The following is a 22,047-nucleotide window of genomic DNA, read 5'->3' as shown; positions in this document are numbered from 1 at the left end:
AGCCTGGTACATCCAGGGTAGTTTGTTAGATCCTTGAACCCACACCTTGTAGCAAGGTTGTTGAAAGTTGATGTTACAAGCGCATAGCTGGTATATAATTCGCTTCGAGTGAATAATGCATCAGCGAGGGGCTGGTTACAGCACTGCGTCGATACTCGTAGGAAATGAAGCAGTAGTTCCCGTTCACACAATGATAACACTGGTAATTGCTTGGCCTCCCTATTGAAAATAACCCATCAGCCTTGATGTGTTATGGGACCCTCTTAGCCCTTCAAACCCTTTAGACCCGTCAACTCTTTACACCCGCCAACCCTTTAGACCCGACAACCCTTTAGTCCCATAAACCCTTTAGACCCACTAACCCTTTACGCCCAGAAACCCTTTAGATCCATCAACCCTTGAGACCTTTCAACCCTTTAGACCCATTAGCCCCTAAGAAATTGAATTCTCTATACTCCGTTTCATAATTAGTGTAAAACACTGTCAAGGCTACCAACACGCGCATGTGGTTTCATCAAGTGCAAAGGCGTGCACAAAGCTCATCATATAGTCACATGCTCGTGCCAGTAGCCTTGACAGCATTGCCAAGTATGAAATGGAGTATAGGTGTTCACAAACCTCTCGAGCCAGGAATACAGCTTTAAAATAGCTGCATGGCAGGCCCAGATTAATTCAAACAACTGACCAAGACAAGATTTCAACGTAGGATGAAAGCAAAATTTCATTTGAATGTTATACGCAGAACAAACATTTGTACTTAAGTTGTAGGTAACACAACATAAAACATGATCATATTCTAACGAATCGTTACAGCAAGTCGAGATAAACACAGAGATTTAGTGGCAGATGCTGCACGACGATGACCTAGCTAACTATTATGTAGGTAAGAGCTCGGAACTCCTACACTTTAAATTTCTGTTTGGGTTCAGTGCCACATTTTCAGAAACGCACTATTTTCAGTATATTTACTACTATGCTGCAATGAGAAGTCATCATTCAGCACTGGTTCACTAAAATAATGGATATCACACTTACCGATGGCACGATCTCTTTAAAAACCAAAGAAGCTAGTTTGTCATTCTGGAATCTCACTAAAAGACAAAAAACAACAAAACACTAATTTATCTTCGATCAATATTCACGACCTGCACATTGGTTACCAAGCTCTGTAAAAATATTCATGACTGCTGTATCACATAAAAAAAATAATTACCATTAAAGGGACATTGAAGTGATTATCACAGAAGTTTGGGCTATTTGGTATACAGACATAATTAAAGACAAAACAATGCGAAGGACAAAGTGAAAAGTCACCGACAGGACACAGCACTGACTATCATCTAAAGATTTATGTTAGCATTCAATATAAATAGCACACATGCCATACCAAATAAATGAAGGAAAAAAGTAAATACATATCACGTGTTCAATACAAGATTGTCACTAATTCGCCCTCTTCGCTTTAAGTATTGCGGCTCTTTATCAGAGAGCACGACTAATTACAAATGTACAGTTGCAATAAAGAGGTTCATGTCACAATCAGTCCGGTTGACGGTAGGTTTGAGGTTGGCCCCAGCCTTTAGGTTCTTGGTCGATATTCGAAGGTCGTCACTTCCGCACCTGGTCAGTTCACTGTCGAATACCGTCGCTTCGGGAATTGGTCAGCTCACCGTCGAAGTTCGTCTCCCCGGGAATTGGTCAGCTCACCGTCGAAGTCCGTCGGTTTGGGAATTGGTCAGCTCACCCTCGAAGTCCGTCGCCTCGGGAGTCGGTCACCTCACCGTCGAAGTGCGTCGCTTCGGGGATTGGTCAGCTCACCTTCCAAATGTGGTTTAGCCCGCCGGTGCCTGCTCGGAGCATCGCCAAGCACAGTCGGTCGCTTGTTCGGATCGCAGCCAAATAGTCCTTGCCGCGAGCTCTTCCAGCCCGCGCCTCTCCGCTCTTCTTCGACCTCTACTTCTTCAACAGCTTACAGCATGACAACCAGTGTGCGCTCATATTGCTACGGTTATTGAGTTTCCTTGAAGTTTTTCAGTGAATGTATCGGTGCATTTTATGCACCTTGATTTTGTACCTTGACTGGATTAGTTTTTGTTACTTTAAGAAAGACACGTGAAGTCATAATTTTTTCTTAGTATTTTAGGCACTAAAGATGTTGAATTAGAAATTGCATACAAATAGAACTGGCTGGCTACAGTTTGTCTTACTTTAACAAACTTCTGGGAGTTGCTTGTAATTGTTTGACGGGTGTGTTTGAAAGCCCCACAGGCATCTAAAGAAACCTCTTAGAACCGTCTAAAGGGCGTTTCAAACCCTTTAAGAAAGATTCTGACGTGGCCCAGAACGCATCGAGGAATCTTAAAGGGTTCTTCAAACCTTTTAAGAAATCTTTCTAGTCCTCCTTAGGCCTTTCAAAAGGTTTTGACGGGCTCTTTAGACTTTCTTAAATGGTACGTCAAACCCATCAAAACGTTTTGATGAGCCCTTTAGACTTTTTAAGGGGTACGTCAAACCTATTAAAAATTCTTGAAGGCCCCCTCAAACCCTTTGAAAAGTTTTGAAGGGCCCTTTTGACTTATTTTCGCTAGGGTCTGCTGATGCAAGGGTTCCAAATGTCGGATGTGGTACGCCGAGACAAACTCGCAAGCTTCGAGCCGGCATAAGATAGTCTATTTCCTTGTGTTGCTGGTAACGCAGATAGCTCTGAAATTGAGTAAGCAATCGGTTGACGTCCCAGATTTGAGTGTAAAACTGACTGGGACTACATTGGGCCTCCTCAGCTTGTCCGAGCAAAATAACAATTGATGTTTATGGTTCTGTTTATTTTGTCTTCCAACATGTCCATTTGTTTGTACTATGTAAAATATTGATCCATGATTACTCCAAAAATAGGTGGCATTTTACGCGTTCGAGTATCTGACTCTTCTTGAGAGTTTAAGTCCTTCAAGGTGCTTCCTCGTGAAAGGGAGCACCACCAATTTTGTAGGGGCTATGTTCATAAAGGATTGTAAAAGTTACTTTTAAAATGTTCCTAAGATAGAGTTACACTTGCTCATGTGAAAAGATACCAAGGTACTCGCTTAAAAATGCACTTCGGTACAGGTACAGTTACTTCTAAGATACTTGAACTATTTTCCACAAATTTGTCAGAATATATTGGAAGTAACGCTTTTTTTTTTAAGGATGCGCACCAATACGAGTTCGATAAATGTGCTTTATTGATGACAACCCGATGTCCACATCGGAGTTCAGTTTTCACGTGCCCCACGCTCCAAATGGTTCACCGAGTCCACACTTTCAACTGTTTACCGTGTCCACGCCGAAACCGCCGAAACTGGCATGTTGACTACCTTGCCCTCGGAGACGGTGCTGACGTCGACGGGCCCAGAAAACGTTGGCCGCGTGAAGACACCCATGAGTCGAGTGCATATGCACCTAACTTCCGAGACGACAAGCTAGAGGCTTCAAACTTCCGCGTTTTTTTTTTTTTTTTTTTTTTTTTTTTTTAATGCGAAAGCATTAATTGGTTTTGTGGAGCGAGTCGACGTCATCAGCCGCGCCAAACGGCAGATAAATTTACGAAGCCACAATCTGAGGCATCCCAGCTATGAAACAACGCAGAAAGCCACAGAAGACAGCAGTAATATGAAGCTGCCACGCGTCAGTTTCAATTAGCGCCTCCCCATGGCGCTGTTTTTACGCGAGGCAGCGGCTCCACCGCTCCACGCCCAAGGTCAGCGTGGCGAGGAGAGTGCGCGCGCTCGACCGTCGACACAAGTACGCCTCAGACGAAATAAGGGACCGGAGGAACGGCATGCATGCTTTCGTATCCGCAACTAATAAGAAGTCCTTAGGCGTACCTCGAACCTTTTTATTTTGTTGGAAGAAAAAAAAGCCTTTTTTCCGTTCTGAACTTTATCAGTTTTGATAACTACAAAATATTAGTCCGTTTTAAAAGTGGAAACTGTATTATATACGCGGTGTTATATTGCTTTACGCTTGTAATGAAAATTTAATTTAAATTATATTTTATATTGTATTTATGGCAGAAGAGGCCATCACCAGGACAAGGTACAGGCAACAAAAAACTGCGTAGATCTTTCAAGTTATCTCTTCCCTTGTATAGGTGTCAGAGGAGCTCCAAACAAACAATGAAGTCAATTTCTGTTTGGCACACAGGAGGCAGGTCGCTATTTACCCTAAAGGCGTTCCGAAGCGATTCGATAAATTGGTGCCGCTAGAACGGCATGGCGAATCCACCGTTCGCTTAAATGACCACCGCCATTCGTTAAAGTGTCGTTCGATGAAATATTATGGGCGGGGCTTCGTTTGCTAAAACGTCATTTGATTAAGTGAGCGCCTCCCAGGTTGTACCCAACTCAACGGAAATTACGGCACATGGTATTGTGTTAATATTTTAAGATTTATAGATTCTACCATTTTGACGAAGCTAATAGAAAAGCATCGGTAAACAGTAACTTCACTTAGTTACAAGATACTTAAAAGGTAACTAATATACAGATACATATTTTGAGAAATGAAAGTACCTAGGTTTGCACCTCAGGCAGAACAAAAGCACCTAGATACCGACTTCCAGTTACTTGTACCTAGGTACTTTTCAACCGTTTTCAATGCCGCATTCATTTAACTATTGCTCGATGATGTTGAGTCCAGTTTTAAGTTGTCTTCTTTGTGTTTCGACACAACTATTTGAAATCCGTGTACAAATATCGTCTGCATATATTGTGACGCCAATCGGTGATGGAATGTTTCTTGATAGTTCAGACATGATTGGACTAAAATTTGTTGGACTGAGAACATTTTCCTGCTGAACGTCATGTTTGAAAACGTGCCTTCGGGACTTTCTATTTGTTGTCTGCATTAATATAGTCCTATTTGTAACGAAAAGTTTAATTTAACGAAAAACACGGCCTCTAACTCAGAGTTCGAGAGAACTGCGTGCAAGGTGTACATAACTAACAATGTCATATGCTCGCTTAATATCTAACAATAAGGCAACTGTAATTTTTTCAAGCTTATGTTCGTGTTCCGTCCATACGACTAAGTCTAGAATGCAGTCCGTTGTGCAACGCTTTTAACGAAATCCGAGTCATTCATTCGGAAGGTTTTTGGATGATTGAAGCCACCATTGTAAGTGTTGATTTTTTTTAAAGCTTCCCAACGCAGCTACGTCATGCTGACTGGCAGGGACGAGGCTAATTTCACTGGGGTCTTTCCTGGTTTGAGGAGAGCCATGATTTTGGCTGTCCACTGTTAAAGAACAACTTCACAAATCTTGATAGAGTTAAACATTTTGAGGCGATTGCTAGAGGCAGTCGGACCGAGGTTCCCCAGTATTCCCCATGTCATCAATTCGGGATCGGGTGACTGCCGTCTGCGAGGTGATTGTAAGGCGCACTTCATTTCACAAAGTAGTGAAGGGTGGTCAATTTTGTATCCAAGGCATGTAATTCGCAGCCAATGGCTTTTTGGGCTATGACACAGGATGTACCGTACCTTAACGTCATCGCTGCATTGCTCGAGTTTACCAGTAATTCACGAAATCGGTCGGTGAGTGCCAATTCTGAGACTCCACTTGACAACGCCATAGCGCGGAGAGGATACATCTGTATTACTGGTAAACGGAATGCCGTGATTATGCTCTTTTGCCTTGTGAGAATTCTAACAGCTACCAAGTTGCTACAGCGTTGTTGCCATCAATGCCTAGATAGCTATTTCAGCTTGGGGCGGAGAAGGTCGTGTACGCGCGGAGCTTTTTGATATTCCTCCATCATCACAGACCTTCGATATTTTCTTTCTGCTCTACGGCATAACAACCTAATTTTTTCGTATGATGCATCTATTCTTGCATACCCTTCGGGGGCAGACACTGGCCGTGTTACACGATCAAAATTTGCCTTCACAAACAAAGTAAACTCTTCTAACGCGTCCATAATTTGCAGTGCATGGCATTCAACCTCCGGAAGCTACGCCAGTTCGTGATATTGATATTTCTATGTTTCCGGTTTGAACACAACACTTTTGAAAACTGTACAAGAATGGGGAGGTGGTCACTCCCATGCGTTTTAACGTCTATGTGCCAGACCGTATCAGAAACATAATAGGCCTTGTCAGTAATGTGTTTGGCCCAGAACACTGAAATAACTGCGTTCTTGAAAAAAAGTTTGAGCCATCGTATAACACACATAGATTATTTTTGTCAATGATGTCTATTGCTTTACCGCGCTTGTCAAATTGCTTACCGCCCCATAGTGTATTATGTGGGTGAATACTAGTAACCCAATCTAAAATGGACGTGATATATTTTTCTGTAATAACTATATTTGGTTCGATGTAAATGCTAAGTACGCTAAATATTTTCTCAACAAAATTGCCTTTGCATCCAACATATTCTGGCATATCAGGTGAAGATGTGCATAAAAAGATCGAATTGTATTGTTTCTTGACACAAATCAAGGCTCGACTTAGACAACGCGGATGTTTAGAGCTGTATGAGACATAGCCAGCAAGTCTGAATTGGCCATTCGTCTGTCCATCAGATATTGTAATAAGAGCAAACTGAAATTCGGCTACGAGCTTCCGGAATTCACCCATTTTTGTACAAAACGAATTGGCGTTCCACTAAAATATTGTCGTACAGCGAAGTTCTTCATTCATTTATATGAATCTATTAGAAGCCAGTGAAAGAGTCTCCATAGCAAGACGCGTTTTTATTACGGAGATGTTTAGGGCATCGGGAAGTGATATGATGTTTGCTTTCACTGCCAGAAAGACCAGTTGGAGAAGCAATTGTAGATCCATCCCTAGGTGTGGTGGATTACCGGTGTGCCAGTACCGCGGATGGCCATGTCACAAGTGTTGGACATTTTTAGACGAGAAGTTGAGGTTCTTGAAGCTCTGCGTGCGACAGGTGCGGTAGGCACCGATGGCTGTGACCTTAGAGATGTTCCCAGTAAAATTGGGGCAAAGGTCATTGGATCACGTTGAGCTTTCACTTTTGTGGTACTTGACTGTTTCTTCGAAGGTCTTTTCAAGATATGTGAGTACGTCCGTTCTTTCTTTGGCGTTGATATTTCTTTTTAGACTCTGTGTTTCAGGCACGTGTACCGTCTCTGGATTCGGAGGTGCCGATCTACGGCTGGGGACGCGACCGTTCAGTATTTCCTGTTTCCTCAGCACGGGGGCAGCATTCTTGCTGGAGAAGCCGGCAAATGTTTTCGTATGAGAACATCCGGAGTTCGCGCAGTTTGGTTCAGAGAGATAGTTGCAGTGTTTGTGTTGACGTGGAGCTGCCCACATCTTGCAAAACCTTTTATTCCTGCAGTTTTGTTCGATATGTACAAACCGTTTGTGCTGCTAGCATTGGATTTTGGCACCAAAGTGTTCCTCAACACGGTGGCTCATAAAACCAAAATACACACGATTTGGCATAGAGCGGTCTTGTATAAACCGAAAAATCAGGCTGTACTTGGGGTGAGGCGTTGAGGTGCCGTCCAGTTGTCTCTCGTATGCGACCTAACTTTGGACGTATGTAACACCTGCATGATGTCGACATTATGAGGGCGAACTGGGCAAAAGCGTGCTTCCTTGTATCTTTATTACAAACAACTCACATTGTGGAATTTTTTTTGTGTGTATATGTGTAAAGAGGGTGGAGGTGGAGGTATTTTTAGCAAAAAGTTTATCACTCGCACCGTGTTTTGCTGCAGGTGGCTATCCAGGACGCATTCGGGTCTCATTTTTGTGGGGGATCTATCATCGAACCGGACATTGTTGTGACAGCTGCGCATTGTCTACGAGGGTACGTATACGTTCTGCTTGCTGATAAAAATGGCATAAGCAGTGCACTCATTTTTCCAGAATAGTTCCAGCCAATATACAAGTCCAGGCTGGACTCTTGGACCTCAATAACCCGCCCAACTACAGCCAAGTACGCAATGTAGGTATCATAGCGTTAAAAACATGACAGCATTCTTATTTATAGTGTTGACTGAGTTTTTAGGGTTTTTTTTACTAGAGAGATATTGTATAATTGAGAGTCCACTAGCCACTCTGTTCACCAAAGATGAAGTTGTATTTCCTCTATACTCGTCACGTCAAAAAAATGAAGGTTTGAGCATTATTAACGCTCTTCGCAATATAGTTTTTAAAAGATACGGTCGCTAAAGGAAGATGAATGTTTTAGCGTTTGAAACGTGTACGTCTTGATAAAATGGCACAAACCTAGGCTAAGATGCTCCTACATACAGACTGATTCAACAGATGATTCGTCAAATTAGTAACGTTCCGCGAAAAACCGATATTTTTGTTTGCTACGACACTAGAAGAGAAAGCGAGCGTAGGTGCAAATGCATTTCGGTGAGGAGTGTGTTATAACAGTTGTGGTCGGTTTGCCTTGCTGCACTCGGGAGACGTCGACATTTTCTCGGGCCTTTCGAAGGTTATCAGAGAAGCGCTTTCGCAGGTCCTCTGCGAACTTCATGTAAGGGCTAAGCCTTTTCCCAGACTCTGTGGAAAGGAGACCGTTAAAAAGCGGGAACACGAGCTCCTTGCCGAAATTCAATTCGACAGGAATGAGACCCGTTGACCGATTAGACGTCGTACCGGTGGCGAATGCCAGCTCCGGCAGTTTCGCGTCCCAGTCCTTGTGGCGCTCAGTGTAGGCCACAAACAACATCTTAAGGTTCCGGCTTACCCTTTCCGTGATGTTTACTTGTGGGTGGTATGGGGAACTTCTGTTGTGCTTAATTTCCAGCACCGCGCAAGCGTCCAGGAACACCTTACTCGTTAGGTAGGAGGCATTATCGCTTACATGTTGTGCTGGAAAGCCCAACCTAGAGCATGTTTCAAGTAGACACTTCCAGATTATTTGCAAATTCGGCTTCCGCAAAAGGAATAACTCAACCCGCTTCATGAAGCGGTGGGTTACCACGAACAAGTACTGATTGCCCCGGGTACTACGTGGGAAGGGCCCCATGACGTCACAGCAACAAATCTGCCAAGGGCTCTGGCTCACAGTTGGTTGCATGAGACCGGGGGGCTGACCACCACGTGGTTTCGCTTTCTGGCACACCGAGCAGCTACGAGCGTATCGGAGCACATCCTGCCTCATGCCTGGCCATGGGTAGCAATTTGTGATAACTTTATGTAAGTTTGCTCCACTGCTGTGTCCTGCCAAGGCAGTCGTGCATGTATTGGATGAGAAGCTGACGTAGCTTGCGGGGTATCAAGATGGCCGCCAGGCGAGCCCTAATCGAGAGCAAGGAGCTCAAGCGACAGCTGAAGCTGACCAAACAGCTGCAAAAAGAGCAGCATGTGACCAAGGAGCTGGGGAGAGCGGACGCTGAACGCATCGCGCGCGTCAACAAATGTGGCGAGCGCGACCGCCAACGAACCATCGCGCTCATCCAGCAGGCGTCGGCCGGACTTGCAACGTCAGTCCGCCCAGCAGCGTCATCCACCCCCGACGCCCACAACAACGTCTCCGTCATCGACATGCCGGACGAAGCTTTGGGGGGGGAGGGGGGGGGGGGCGGAGGGGGGGGGGGGCGGAGGGGGGGGGGGGCACTCCGGCGGTGTCTTAGCCCAGTTGCCCGACTGCGAGGTAAAGGTGCCGAACTTTTCCCGCGTTGCGGCGATGTCACGCCAGCCACGCGCACATCGTGTGCGCCGCCTTGATAAGGCGCATCAGAGGCGGCGCTCAGGGAGTCGCTGGCTGGACTCAGCACCGCCTGTAACAATGTTAATCATCTTTTCCATGTCCAATGAATGTAGTTTCTTGTTGTTGAAACCGTTGGCTCCGTGTTATTCCTCCGAGTCAGGTATGCAACAAGGAAAACCGACCACACAGTGAATCATTTATGTTTGCCGAGATTATAGTGTAATTGAGCAGTGAATAAACAAATCAAGGTTATTAAGAAAACAAGACATACTCGAAACAGCTCTGCTTAATTCGGCACTCTTGGCTTGAGGCTAGCAACTGGTGTTGGAGGGCTGTTCTATTCCAGCGGTGTCGTTACTAGAGATTCGGTAAGTTCGTAACACGTTACTAGTGACGAGTTACTGCTGCCTAGTTCCTGTTTCGGTAACGAGTACGTATTTAGTTTTTTTTTAAGTAAAGGAATGAGTAACGTACTTAGTGACCTTAAAGGCAAAATGACCAGTAACGGTATTCTAGGTGACTTTTGATGAGTAACGTGTGGAGCGAAAACGAAACGCGTCAGTAGAACGACTCTTGGGCGTCGCCTGAGATGTATTCTCAAAGAAGCAGGGAATCATATTTGATGAAAACTTTGAGAGTTAGTTACTGCTTAATTGCAACGACTACTGAAAAAAAAAAACGTTTATGAAACAAAAAGCAATTGTGTGTTTGATTGACAAAAAAAAACGAAAAAAGTAACTGTCTATATTTGGGTAACCAGTAGCGTTTTTCGGTAATCGGTAAATCGGTAACCAGTAACGTTTTTAGTTTCCTCTTGCGCGAGTAACCAGTAATGGTATTTAATGAACATTTTGAGGCAACGTTTACATGTCTGCTAGCGATATGTTACTAAGTTTATTATTGGCAGTTACGCTGGCTCTCGATACGTCATTTTGATGAACGAACTAATCAGTTAAGACTGCAATTCAAAATATACAATTCTAAACAACAAATCGACCGTTTTCTCACTGCCCGCAGGTGCAAAAATTTGCTGCTCACGAGTCGTTTGATATGTGGTCGAATGAAGGAAAGCCCAACGACATAGCACTGCTCAAGTTGGCTGAGCCTTTTGACTTTGGCGAGAGCGAGGGGCACATCGGCGCTGTCTGTCTTCCCGCCAAGGATCGCCCGTTGGAGGGCGACGTTGTAGTCACCGGCTGGGGACTAACATCACAGGGTAATAGAGGCTTGAGTTGTTACCCCTGTTTGATTGGTGCCGATTGAAATAATGCTGAGGTTAGTTTTAACTCCTCCATTGCTAACCATTCATATTTTTGTTTGCTTGCTTAAAGGAAAGGGGGGACCAAAGTCTTTAAGATTAAAAGAATTTGAATTTCGTCATTTTTACTTTGTTTATCGTGTCCCGGAGAATACAAAAAAGTTCTCCCTCATTAGAAAATGTCGCGATTCCGCTGCATAATTGTAAAGCAAATGTCGAGCTTTCGCCCCCACCGGCCGTAGCCGAAGGAACTACGACTCGAAGCTTACGTGACCTCGCTCGGCTCTAAGCTGCAGCAAAACGCCCGCTAATTTCCGCAGAGAAAGGGTGAGGAAGCATCCTCCGATAGAGCACACGGTAACCTACACGGAACCCTGAATCACGTTACTAGGAGTGCGACCAGGTGTGATTATGAAGTCTGGGAGTGATATGAGGGGTGCCAAAAATGGCAATATAGATTTTTTTTTTTACACAACTAGGACACGCAGACGAAATCAGTTTTCTGTTCAGTTTTCTGTTCTTTACTTGAGACGTTTCAGAGGGCGACTTCCACAACTTTTAAACAGAAGTGTGGAAATTGTTGCACCCCCCCCCCCCCTCCTTTAAAGGGGTACTTCAACGAAATTTGAAATATTCCCGTCGTGTTCAAAAATAGTTTGAACATGATCCACAATATCCGTGAATGACAATCGCACTTTTGTATTGTGAGCTTCGTGGCTGTATTTTTTGTTATAAACGGCCCACTCTGGCAAGCGCTCAGAGAAGGCGCAGCAAAGACCATGTGACATCCGACGCAATCGTGACGTAGGTCGTCTCAGGACGAGCAGAGCTACGGCGAGGCTGACGTCGAGAGGATGGCCTAGTCGTTCCAATCACCGAAGCGGCTTCTTTTGTACGAATTTTGAGTGACGGAATAATCTTCTGTAATCTTGTAAGGGGACAATAGCGACTTCTGCGACACACAAAAGTCATTCTCGGGAAGAGGGGAGTTCCTCCTGCCCCTCTTCTCTCGTCGTGGCCGCAGGCGAGACAACCTCCGTCACTAGCTGTCAAGGTTCCTAGACGGGCATTACAAGCGAGGCGTCAGAGACATCCACCACGGGCTCTTTGCTAATCGTTTAATTCGTTTTGAAATTCCTTTTCGTGAATTTTTTAACCAGATATTGGTATGTTCGATGTGATGCTCCTCCTTTGAAGACATATAGACCAAAAAATGAGCGCCGATATTTCGTGTTAGTATCCCTTTACGACAACATTTTAAACCTCACAAACTCGAAACGCGAGATGCACGATTCCCACATTTATAGAATTCCTGGTTTTGCATATGTGCGACTGTAAAGCTCTTATTGATATAACATTATAATGCAAGTGTGGTCAATGAGACCATAAGATAACCTTTGCGTGAAATATTATGATAAGGTTTCTAGCTTGCAATCTTTGCAGTTTTTTCCCTTTGCGGGAATGTGATCTTGTATAAATTGCACCACAAGCAGGTACCCCAGAAAAAAAATTAAAAATAGCACGTGTCTGTAATTTTTTTTTTTTTTTGCTGGCGTGAAGTTTAACTAGGATTCATTTTACTGCACCAAACGCATTGCAACCCATCGGAAAGAATCTGTGACGCCCCTATATTTCCCCTAAATTCCCAGCAGCAGATCATATCAGCCTCTCGAACCATGTTTAAAACTTCAATACATTCGCGAAAACAAATTAATATGACTTGAAATTGTTGTTGCTATTGAGGTCTGTCTGAAAATGGGTTCAAGCAGTTTTGAAGCAAATCAGTGACTGCTGACATTTTGCCAGAGCTTACGTGTGACGTAAATGCTTACGCTCAAGGTAGCTTGTTTCATGTGAGAACAATTATAGGCAGTTGTAGTTTGATGCAATTACTACTGGCCCTTACGTGTTGTTAGTGCCTGTTCTGGTCACTTTACTTCGTCACAATGCGCATGCGAGAGCCGTTTCTAGTCAGCACTGTGTAGCTATGCCCACACAACGAGATGATGGGAGAAATCAGACAGCGTCAAAAGCCCACCATCATGATGTTTGTCATGTTTCTGTACGCCTTACCACATTGCTAAACCAGCCATAAACAAAAAAAAGCAAAAAAACAAAACAAATAAAACAGTGGCTAGTAGACTTCAGTTGAAAAGAAATAGAAATGTCACCAACGCGGGATCTATGTCGGTTCGTCATCTCCCGTTTCAGTGGTTTATGATATCAATAGAACTCTAGAAATCCAGTATTGCTGAGAGAAGAATGGCACAATTGCGTTGAGATGCAGCATCCCTTTAGGAACTTTCAAGTACCCATGCAAGCATGTGTTTTTGTGTGTATGTTTACGCAACATGAAGTTAGTTTACCTCAATTCTGGCCACTTGTCTTGGAGCTTTAGAAAAGTAATCTAACTATTGCGGTACAAGCGCTAGCCCAGGGACTTTAACCTGCACCACGCTGTAGTGATACATGACCGCACGCTGGTACGATGCTCATCCAGATCGAAACGGGCAGGGGTGAAGATTGAGCCCAATATCCCTGGGTTCTGCAGCGCTCGGCCACCGATCTTCCTCATGACAAATAGGACATCTAGCAACAAAGAAAAAAAAACGACAAAAAATGAAACAATAAAATACGACGAGAGCAAATATCGCTTAGGCCCGGCGTCGCGGCCTCAAGCTTTACAATTTTATTAAAGGAGCCATTGAAACGATTTTACTACTTTCGTTTAAATACTACTTGAATCACTGTGTAACTTTAATAACTGAATAAAATTGCCTCAGTTTTCCTTTCCAGGCGATGACAATCGTCAAAATATGTGACAAATATGAGCATCGTTCGTCCCTACAACTTGAAGCCATAACAAGTGGCCACGTGGCCTGGTACCTGTACGTTGGCGCCAACGCTAATCATAGCCACGCGCTAAGGTTGGCAAAGGAGAAAACGCGTGCTGAGCAAGAATTGTTAGAGTTCAGCTATTCTTACCATCGCAGTGGTTGAAAACAAGCCACTACCCGAATATCCGCCGATTCAATGATTGTTACGAGCCGAAGTCGGGAGCCCACACAGTTCTCGTGAAAATTCATGAGCCGCGCTCCATTGTCGTCAGGTGGGGGGCTTCAATCCCACAAATACATCATAAAGCTTTCCAAAGGCAAGACTGAAGGAAATTGTCCGGTTTTCTTCTCGCAATTTCGCCGCATCAAGGAGGCTTCTTAATCAGTGGAGATTAGAGGGAGTATACCTGGGTCCAAGTAGGACGAGCACGCCTTTGCAATGTCGTCTTCACTCCAACACAATATAACTTCATATTCCCATGAAAAGAAACAATTCGAATACAGACATGTCTTCAGCCCAGGGTGCGATCTCCTCAACCTTCACGCGCATGTTGATTGCTTCAGAAAGCGAGTCAATCACACGCTACGCACGAACACTGAAAATGCATCCGGCCAGGAGCTCCGTTTTTGGAGAGGTTTATAGGGGATGTTCACGGGGTGCCATAATACTGAACATAGTTTACAACGCGAACAGTTAGCTAGCTCTGATTTGTCGACTTCCAAGAAAAAGGATTGTGCTTGTGTGGAGTGGACGTTGAACGTGCATACTGGTTCTTTTCTAGCAGGCAGTGGTACCCGTGCGCTCGCGGAACTTGAGCACCGATCAAAGCTGAGCATGCGGGACGGTGTCCGCTTCTCTTGAAATGCCATACAAATTTGTCCTCGAGCATCGTTTTGAGAAAGCGCTGTGAAAAACGTCCAACCAAATGGCCCCCCGTGAATACCCCTATATTAATACGATATTTGTAGGTCTGTTATACGGTCAGGGCCAGGGCGACATAACATAGGGGATAATCGCCTTAATAAGCTCCTGAATGAACTAAGATTCCTTCTTTAACTTCTTAATTATAAAATATGAAGACGTGGTTTTAATCAGACGCTTACTGATCGTCAATAAAAAAACACTGAATTACTAACGCTAGAAACATTTGGGGCGTCTGCGTAGCATGGAAGCGTGGGTAGCGCACCACGTGGTGATGCGCTATAGGTTTCTGTAACCACGCGCAAGGCGAGTGGTGCGAAAACTCGCCCACGCGTTTTACAGCGATGCTGTATACGATTCGTTGGTCGGTTTGTTTCGTCCCCGTTGACAGAACAGTAGTCGACAAAAATAGACGATAGAAAACCCCACGCACGCGGCTTATCACCGTTACAGCGCGCCTCATCTTTTATCATCTTGTTTTACACTTGTTTCAATAAGCAAACCACAAAAAAAGTTCCAAAACCACGTGATAAACAACCTCTGTGGCTTCGACGCAAAGCGCCGGCCTACGGATCCCATGTGGAGGGTTCAAATCCTGGCCCAGGTGCCCGCAAACTAATGAGGCTTATTACGGAGAAGGCGCCGTGTTACCGTGCTTTCCGTTGCGCGTCAAAATTTGTACCACGTGGTACAAATTAATCCTCAGTCCTCCACTGGGACGTGCCAGATGGCCGTCGTTGGTTTGGTACCCAAAACCCAGACATTTTACAGAAAACCACGTGATAGATGATAAGCACGTAACGCTCCCCGCATGCATTTCTCTGTAAAGATTGCTGTTGCATAAGCTGCGGCGGCAACTTCAGCGTACCAAGTCTTTTATATATTAAAAACTTTGGTACAGTGCATTTACTCTTCTTTATCAATCATTTGGTATAGACCCTTCTGCTGTTTACAGACATGAACTGCCGCTTGCGTCTCAAGCGACTTGCGGTCACATCGTCTTTGTAAGCCTCTGGAGATTGCTTATGTCACCAGTGCGAGAAAACATAAATGCTAAATGAACAACAAAGTTGGAGATTTAACACGGCTATTCGGCTGTACAATATTACATCTTGGAGGACCCAAGTTGTTTTGCAATAATACTCGTAATTTTTTAACGGACCTTGCACTCCTTCGTTCTTTAGGCGCTCACCTGGAGAAGTGGTGTTAAAACGTTTCATCTTCATTTCAAACATCGGTGTTAAGGTGGCCTCATTGCCATATCAACACGTCGTTCATTCGTTTTATAAACAGCAAGTTATCTGGGGCGTCAAAGAGTAGAGTACTACCTGGTGGCGTTTTAAAAAAAGGTTCTATAGTGCAGTGGGCAGTCGTTACATGTGATACCACAGCTTCGCTGTCGAACTGCCTTTAGAATGTGGTTTGGAGCCTTCACTTTTTTCCGTCTCTTACCATCCGAGGATTCGCACCACCAGCATTGCGGCCATTGCACGAGTGGTAACTTTAGCGCACCACTGCACTTCCTACACGGCCCGAATGTTTCTAAATTTTACTCATATAGTGGCTTTTGATGACGCTCAGAAAGTTTCAATTGAAACCATATGTTTATTTTCACTAGTTTGAAATATATAAAACTAGTTGTACTTAATTTTTTTACTTATCGTGAAGATTAGCCACCTATCTTATGTCCCACTGGCTGCATAACTCTCCCTCACAAACCAGATTAGTAAAGCTTTCAACAATGCTCTTGTTTTTCTTTTTTTTTAACAATTTACTAAAAGCAAAAATAAAACACTATACTTTATTTTCTAATGAATCGTATGTTTGCTGGAATGACCTAAGTTCATAAGCATAGCTCAAAAGTCAAATGAGTTTGGTTTTTTTTAACAGAAGTTAAAAGGGAGTTGGTGTCACTTTTGCGTGTCACTTTGGCAGAGAGTTAAATTTTTGAGAAGCGACGTGATATTATTTAGCAGTGTGTGTTGTCGCAGTAGAATGGCATGTGCTTTTTATACTTTAGAGCGCAGCTTTTAGTGCACGTATCCGGCTTAAGCGGCGTCGGCGTCGTCGTAATCACGCATTGCATTATGGGACGTTTCTCACAATGAGGTCGCACGTGACGTCACATGTGACGTTACGAGGGTTACCCTCACGATGGTCACGAGCACAGGCGTAGACTTCAGGGAGGCATCGGGGCTCGTGCCGCCCCCTGGTGTGATCCGGGAATCACAGAACCCCCCCCCCCCCCCCCCGGGCCCGGGCCATGATCCTTACCGAGACGCCGTTTACGTGCCATGTAACGAGCTTCTATTGTAGTGGTTTGTAAACGAAATAACTCATACGTTGCTTTTATTTAAAATATACATGGGAAATGGAATCACAGCGTGCTTTCGTTAGCTTCAATCTCCAGTTCTGGCGGAAAGGTAACGCGCAGCACACCCCCCCCCCCCCCCCCCTTCGGGAAAATGGAAATTCTACACCGCTGGTCAGGAGGGTTACCCACACAAGGTTTACCCTCACGGGGGTAACGAGGGTTCCCTTACGGGGGTTACGAGGGTTACCCTCACGAGGGTCTCGAGTGTTACCCTCACGAGGGTTGCCCTCATAACGTCACACGTGCCGTCATTTGTGACGTCAATATAGGAATCACGTGACGTATGACATAACGTGTGAAGTCGCGTGACGCCAGACGCACCTACATTGCCAATATTGCAGCTAAATTTAGCGGGGAAATTTTCTGCTAAATTTGGCAAAAAACAAATTCCGCTAAATATACCCTCAGACGTCACGTGTGACGTCACGAAAAATAAAAAAGTTCCCACTAAATTTAGCGAAAACTTTTCCCCACCACATTTTGCGGAAAGGAAGAGGGGCATACCCTCCCCTCCTCCTCCTCAAGAGCTGCGCTCTGATTCGAGGTTACAGAAAATTGTAAACGTCTTTTATGTGTTTCTGTTTTGCTGTTGGTTTGTTCCTAATTTTTATAAAGGGAGAATTTTCTCGGATAGCACGATATTATCTAAGCTACACAAACTCTAAAAAATCTAGAATATGGGTAGCAGAAATTTCATAGAGAATTCTGTAACCGCGTTTGAGGGCCGGGATACACAGTCCTATTTAGTGGTACCGAAAACTTTGCTGAAGCTCGCGCTAGGGTCATATATGTTTGCAAGATCTATTTCTATATCAAGCAATCCCTCAAGTGTTTTTGATCAAGCTAAGAACCCCGGCTGGTATAGTCTATACCCCTGAGATGTTTTATTTACATTAACTTTCAGTTTTGCTTTGCTGACCTTTTACACTGTCTTTTGTCCTCCAAACGTTGTGCCTTTTTTTTTCTTGCATGTCATATCGGCAGCATTGTTTCAGGTGTGATTTTGCAAATACTCATACGAATTTAGGTTCGTTTTGAAATATATTGCATGCACAACTTAAATTATGTCACTTACTTTTTTGCTTAATTGTTCACTCATTCATTTATACATTTACTTAATTTATTAGACAAGACCAGGAGAGAAAGAATTGTCGCTTCATTGATTTCGATTTTTATTTGTGTACCTTGTGTGCCGCAAGTCCAATTTACTCTACTGAATAAGGGTGTCAGACAAGTTGTTTATTAACAGCAATGAAATAAGCAAAACAAACACTTCGCACCCTTAGTATCCGGTCTCCGTGGCGGGCATTTTTTTGACCTGCTTGGTTTCCCGTCGCTCGCTGTCGTATATCGTTCACCTTTCGAGTGTTTCCTAAGACGCAAACATTTGTTTTTGTTGGAAAAAAATAAAAAAAAAAACAATTCTCGTCATTTATGGAATTTCGATTTTTCCAGAAACCTTACTTACAGCAGGTATAAATCTTGCGATTTACAAATTAAAAAAAAAAAAAGACTAACAGTCTCTTAAGTTACGAGCCCACATTGAGTGAACGCTCAATATCCTTCGATCGTTGTCAGAGTCTGGTATTTCTTTGATATTCTACTGGTGGAGATATTTGGGGGTCCTTGGTTTCCTCGAATCCATTCCTATCTCATGAAAGTTATATCGAACAGTATTGAAAAAAGTGATTGCTGCTTTCAGTTTCCTGCAGACCACGAGAGGAAACGAAATTCATCAGCAGCAGTACATTACGGTCACGTGAAGCAGTTTTTTTATACTCTTATCGATATCGCTAGGGAATAAATAAATATATGGTTGAATTACGGCAGATGTTTGGCCAGCTCTGGTTATTTCTTGGCAGGCATGTCTGACGTACTTCTGTTTCACTAAACTTTCGGTATAAAAGCGAAAAATATATTCTCATGGACTTTTTTCTGGATATTAAGGGAAATCTCTTGTGTTATCTCATTTCAGATGGACCTAAGTCTTCGCATTTACTCGCTGTATCAGTTCCTGTATTATCATCTGAGATCTGTGAAAGTGAGACTAAGGTCACTTACGATTCGAAGACCATGTTCTGCGGCGGAAGCCCTGGAAAAGACTCATGCACAGTAAGAGGCATCTCGCATGTTCAGTCTTCGCTCACGCGAATTCGAGTAGTATAGGGTTCCCGAAGCTTCTTGAATGAAATATCAAACTCTCAGAGTGGGGCTACGACAGTTTGCCCTTCACACAAATGACGGGCTACAGAGTGGCATATCTAACTGCAATCAATCACATTTGGTTGGTACAAGGTTAATCTTAAGATGAGGTTTAAATGAAAGAATAATATTTTAAGCAACGCGTTAGTTATAAATTGACTTGGACAGATTGGTCAAAATATGCGCACTGAAACCCAACTGGATTGGTGAACTGGATGTACGTAGAGGATGTGTTTATAAAAAATGCAAAAAAGGAATCTCTAGTATTTGATACCCTAGGTAGGACATATCGCAAAAGTTAATGGAAGGGTGATTGCACTTTTAATCTCACAAACGTACACCATAATTAAATGTACACAGGGAATGGCATGAGCTCATGTAGGCCAGCAACTTAGTCGATATCTCTTACAGTTTCACATTACCTTGTGTGAGTGCAATAGAAAAAAAAAACAGCGGCGTCACGTTTGTATTTTGTATATAGTCTGACTCCGGCGGTCCAGTCGTGAAGATGGAAAGCGAATCATCCACCCTCGTTGGCGTGGTCTCGTTCGGCCGGGGCTGTGCCCAGGCTCCGGCGTATGGCTTCTACACCAGGGTGCCGACCTTCACTGACTGGATTACGGAGAACATCGCCAAGCTACAGACATGACAACATATTCTGTGACCAAAAAAGAGCAATGTATATTCCCAAATACATGGCTGAAAATAAATCGATAAAAACTCCAAAAGCTGCTGTGTGCATTATCCGTTGCTGTCTCATCTTGGGCGTCCTCTTTGAGCATGCTTCGGAAACAAACGCTGCGTCAGCGCTCGGCGTAAACTTGGACCCAATCACACAGTTCGCGAACGAAGCGCCGCCCAAAATATGGCCGCCGCCACTGCGTATTGATGGTAAGGGGTCTTTATTTTTAAGTTGGGCTTTGCCTATGAAGCAGCCAAAGTCGGCAGGCAATACACAGCGTTGAAACCCATCCAGCGGGTGGCGCTCGCATACTTGCAAGCGATAACCAGGGGGAGAAAGGTTGCCAGCGCTAACTAAGCTTATTCGTGACTTTTTTGCTTTACTTTATAGTTTGTGTAGTTATTAGTGAAATAAAACTGATTTTTGATAATCACTTAAATTAACGCGAGGCAGTTGTAGGAGGAATCACCACCTTCAAAACGTTCTGGATCGCTTTAGATGAGTAACGGCTTCAAGCGATGCCCGTGTTTTTAGCGGATAGTGTTCGTATAAAACATAAATAACCGAGCCTCTAGAACAAACTTGCGAGTCGTTTTTTCTTAATTTCAATTAGGGTGCGGTGACGCTTGTCATTTTTTTATTTTACAACAAGGCTGTAAAGACTATTGCCGCGCGTGCCTCTGAGTTGGTGCTCACACTAGCGAAATATGGTCACTTGTAAAGAGCAATTAATATCATGCTTCACCTATCGAGGTTAGGGGTCTGAATTACACAAGCTTGGATAACATTTTATTTTTCACTGATTTTGTAGAACTTATAAAATTAAAAGCGCTAACAAAGGCAAGGACAAAAAATGAAGGCGAACAGGCCGAGCGCTTACTCTTAACTGAATATTTATTTAAAAACAGCTAAAGCAAACAACCTCCGATAAGAAATACGCTAAATCACCAAGTTGCGTCACTCATCACCACGTGTGAATAAAGTCACTCTTTTTTTGTTGCAGAAAAATGGGCTGCTACCTAGGCAGCACCGAGTTCTGGGCCAAAAATTGGCTTGCGTCTGGCAGTTTAGGGCATTAAAAAGCCCGAAGAAGCCAAAGTAGTGCCAAACCTGACCTCCCTTGGCAACAGTCTGGGTATGTTGGCCCTAATTTGCCAAACAAGTGCCAAACTTAGGCTTCACTGCCGGGTAGTTTGGTTGTCATCTGGCATCTTCGGGCCTAAATCGCCTAACAAATGCCAGATTTAGGCTTACTGCCGGGTAGTTCGGCATATCTTTGGCATTTTTGGGTCAAAATCGCCAAACTAATGCCAAAGTTAGGCTTCACTTTTTGATAGTTCGGGTGTCACCTGTCACATTCCGGCCAAAATCGCCACAGATGTGCCAGAGTTAGGCTTAGTACCTTGTATTTCGGCAGATCTTCGGCATTTTTGGGCCAAAATCGCCAAACTAATGCCAAAGTTAGGCTTCACTTTTTGACAGTTCGGCTGTCACCTCGCACATTCGGGCCAAAATCGCCACAAATGTGCCAGAGTTAGGCTTACTACCTTGTAGTTCGGTTGGCATCTGGCAGTTACGGGCCAAAGTCGCCAAACAAGTGCCAAAGCTAGGCTTCGCTTCCCGATAATTCGGCTGTCCTCTGGCAGCTATGGGCCAAAGTCGCCAAACAAGTGCCAAAGTTAGGCTTCGCTTCCCTATAGTACGGCATTCATCTGGCAGCTACGGGCTAAAGTTGCCAAACAAGTGCCAGAAATAGGCTTACTGCCTTGAAGTTCGGCTGATGAGGTATTTGATGTACGCGGGGGGGTCTTCATTTTAATTAAATAGAAATCGAGTTTTATTCGGCTGGCCAGTTTATCTTATTTTGGGTGTCTGAGACTGGTCCAACATTGAGGCGCGTTCCCACCGGCGATGCGATCTAGTCGCGCGATAACTTTCATCGCAAAAGCGACCATCGCGGGCAAAGAGCGACGCGATTTGAGCAGTCGCTTGCTGACCCGACTTTTTGCGATGCACTCTAGTCGCGGAGAGGCCGAGCCAACCAACGGCGTTCGGAGCGAGAGTTTTAGAGAAGCGACTCGCCAACAAAG

General features: G+C 44.1%; 1 protein-coding gene across 1 annotated transcript in view; it reads left to right on the top strand.

Annotated features, from left to right (window-relative positions):
* Window positions 1–10,993, top strand: part of LOC8037455 (chymotrypsinogen 2-like) — a 41,505-nt gene extending 30,512 nt beyond the window's left edge. The window contains exons 3-5 of the mRNA XM_040215253.1: window positions 7,731–7,822; window positions 7,882–7,960; window positions 10,700–10,993. Coding sequence (XP_040071187.1) covers window positions 7,731–7,822; window positions 7,882–7,960; window positions 10,700–10,945 — 417 coding nt within the window. The 3' untranslated portion in view covers window positions 10,946–10,993. The remainder of the gene's footprint in view (window positions 1–7,730; window positions 7,823–7,881; window positions 7,961–10,699) is intronic.
* The last annotated feature ends 11,054 nt before the right edge of the window (window positions 10,994–22,047 follow it).

Source organism: Ixodes scapularis, unplaced genomic scaffold (assembly GCF_016920785.2).
Source record: "Ixodes scapularis isolate PalLabHiFi unplaced genomic scaffold, ASM1692078v2 PGA_scaffold46__3_contigs__length_2488377, whole genome shotgun sequence".
Lineage (NCBI taxonomy): Eukaryota > Metazoa > Arthropoda > Arachnida > Ixodida > Ixodidae > Ixodes > Ixodes scapularis.
The sequence above is the reverse complement of the archived record's forward strand: the minus strand, read 5'-3'. Positions and strand labels throughout refer to the sequence as shown.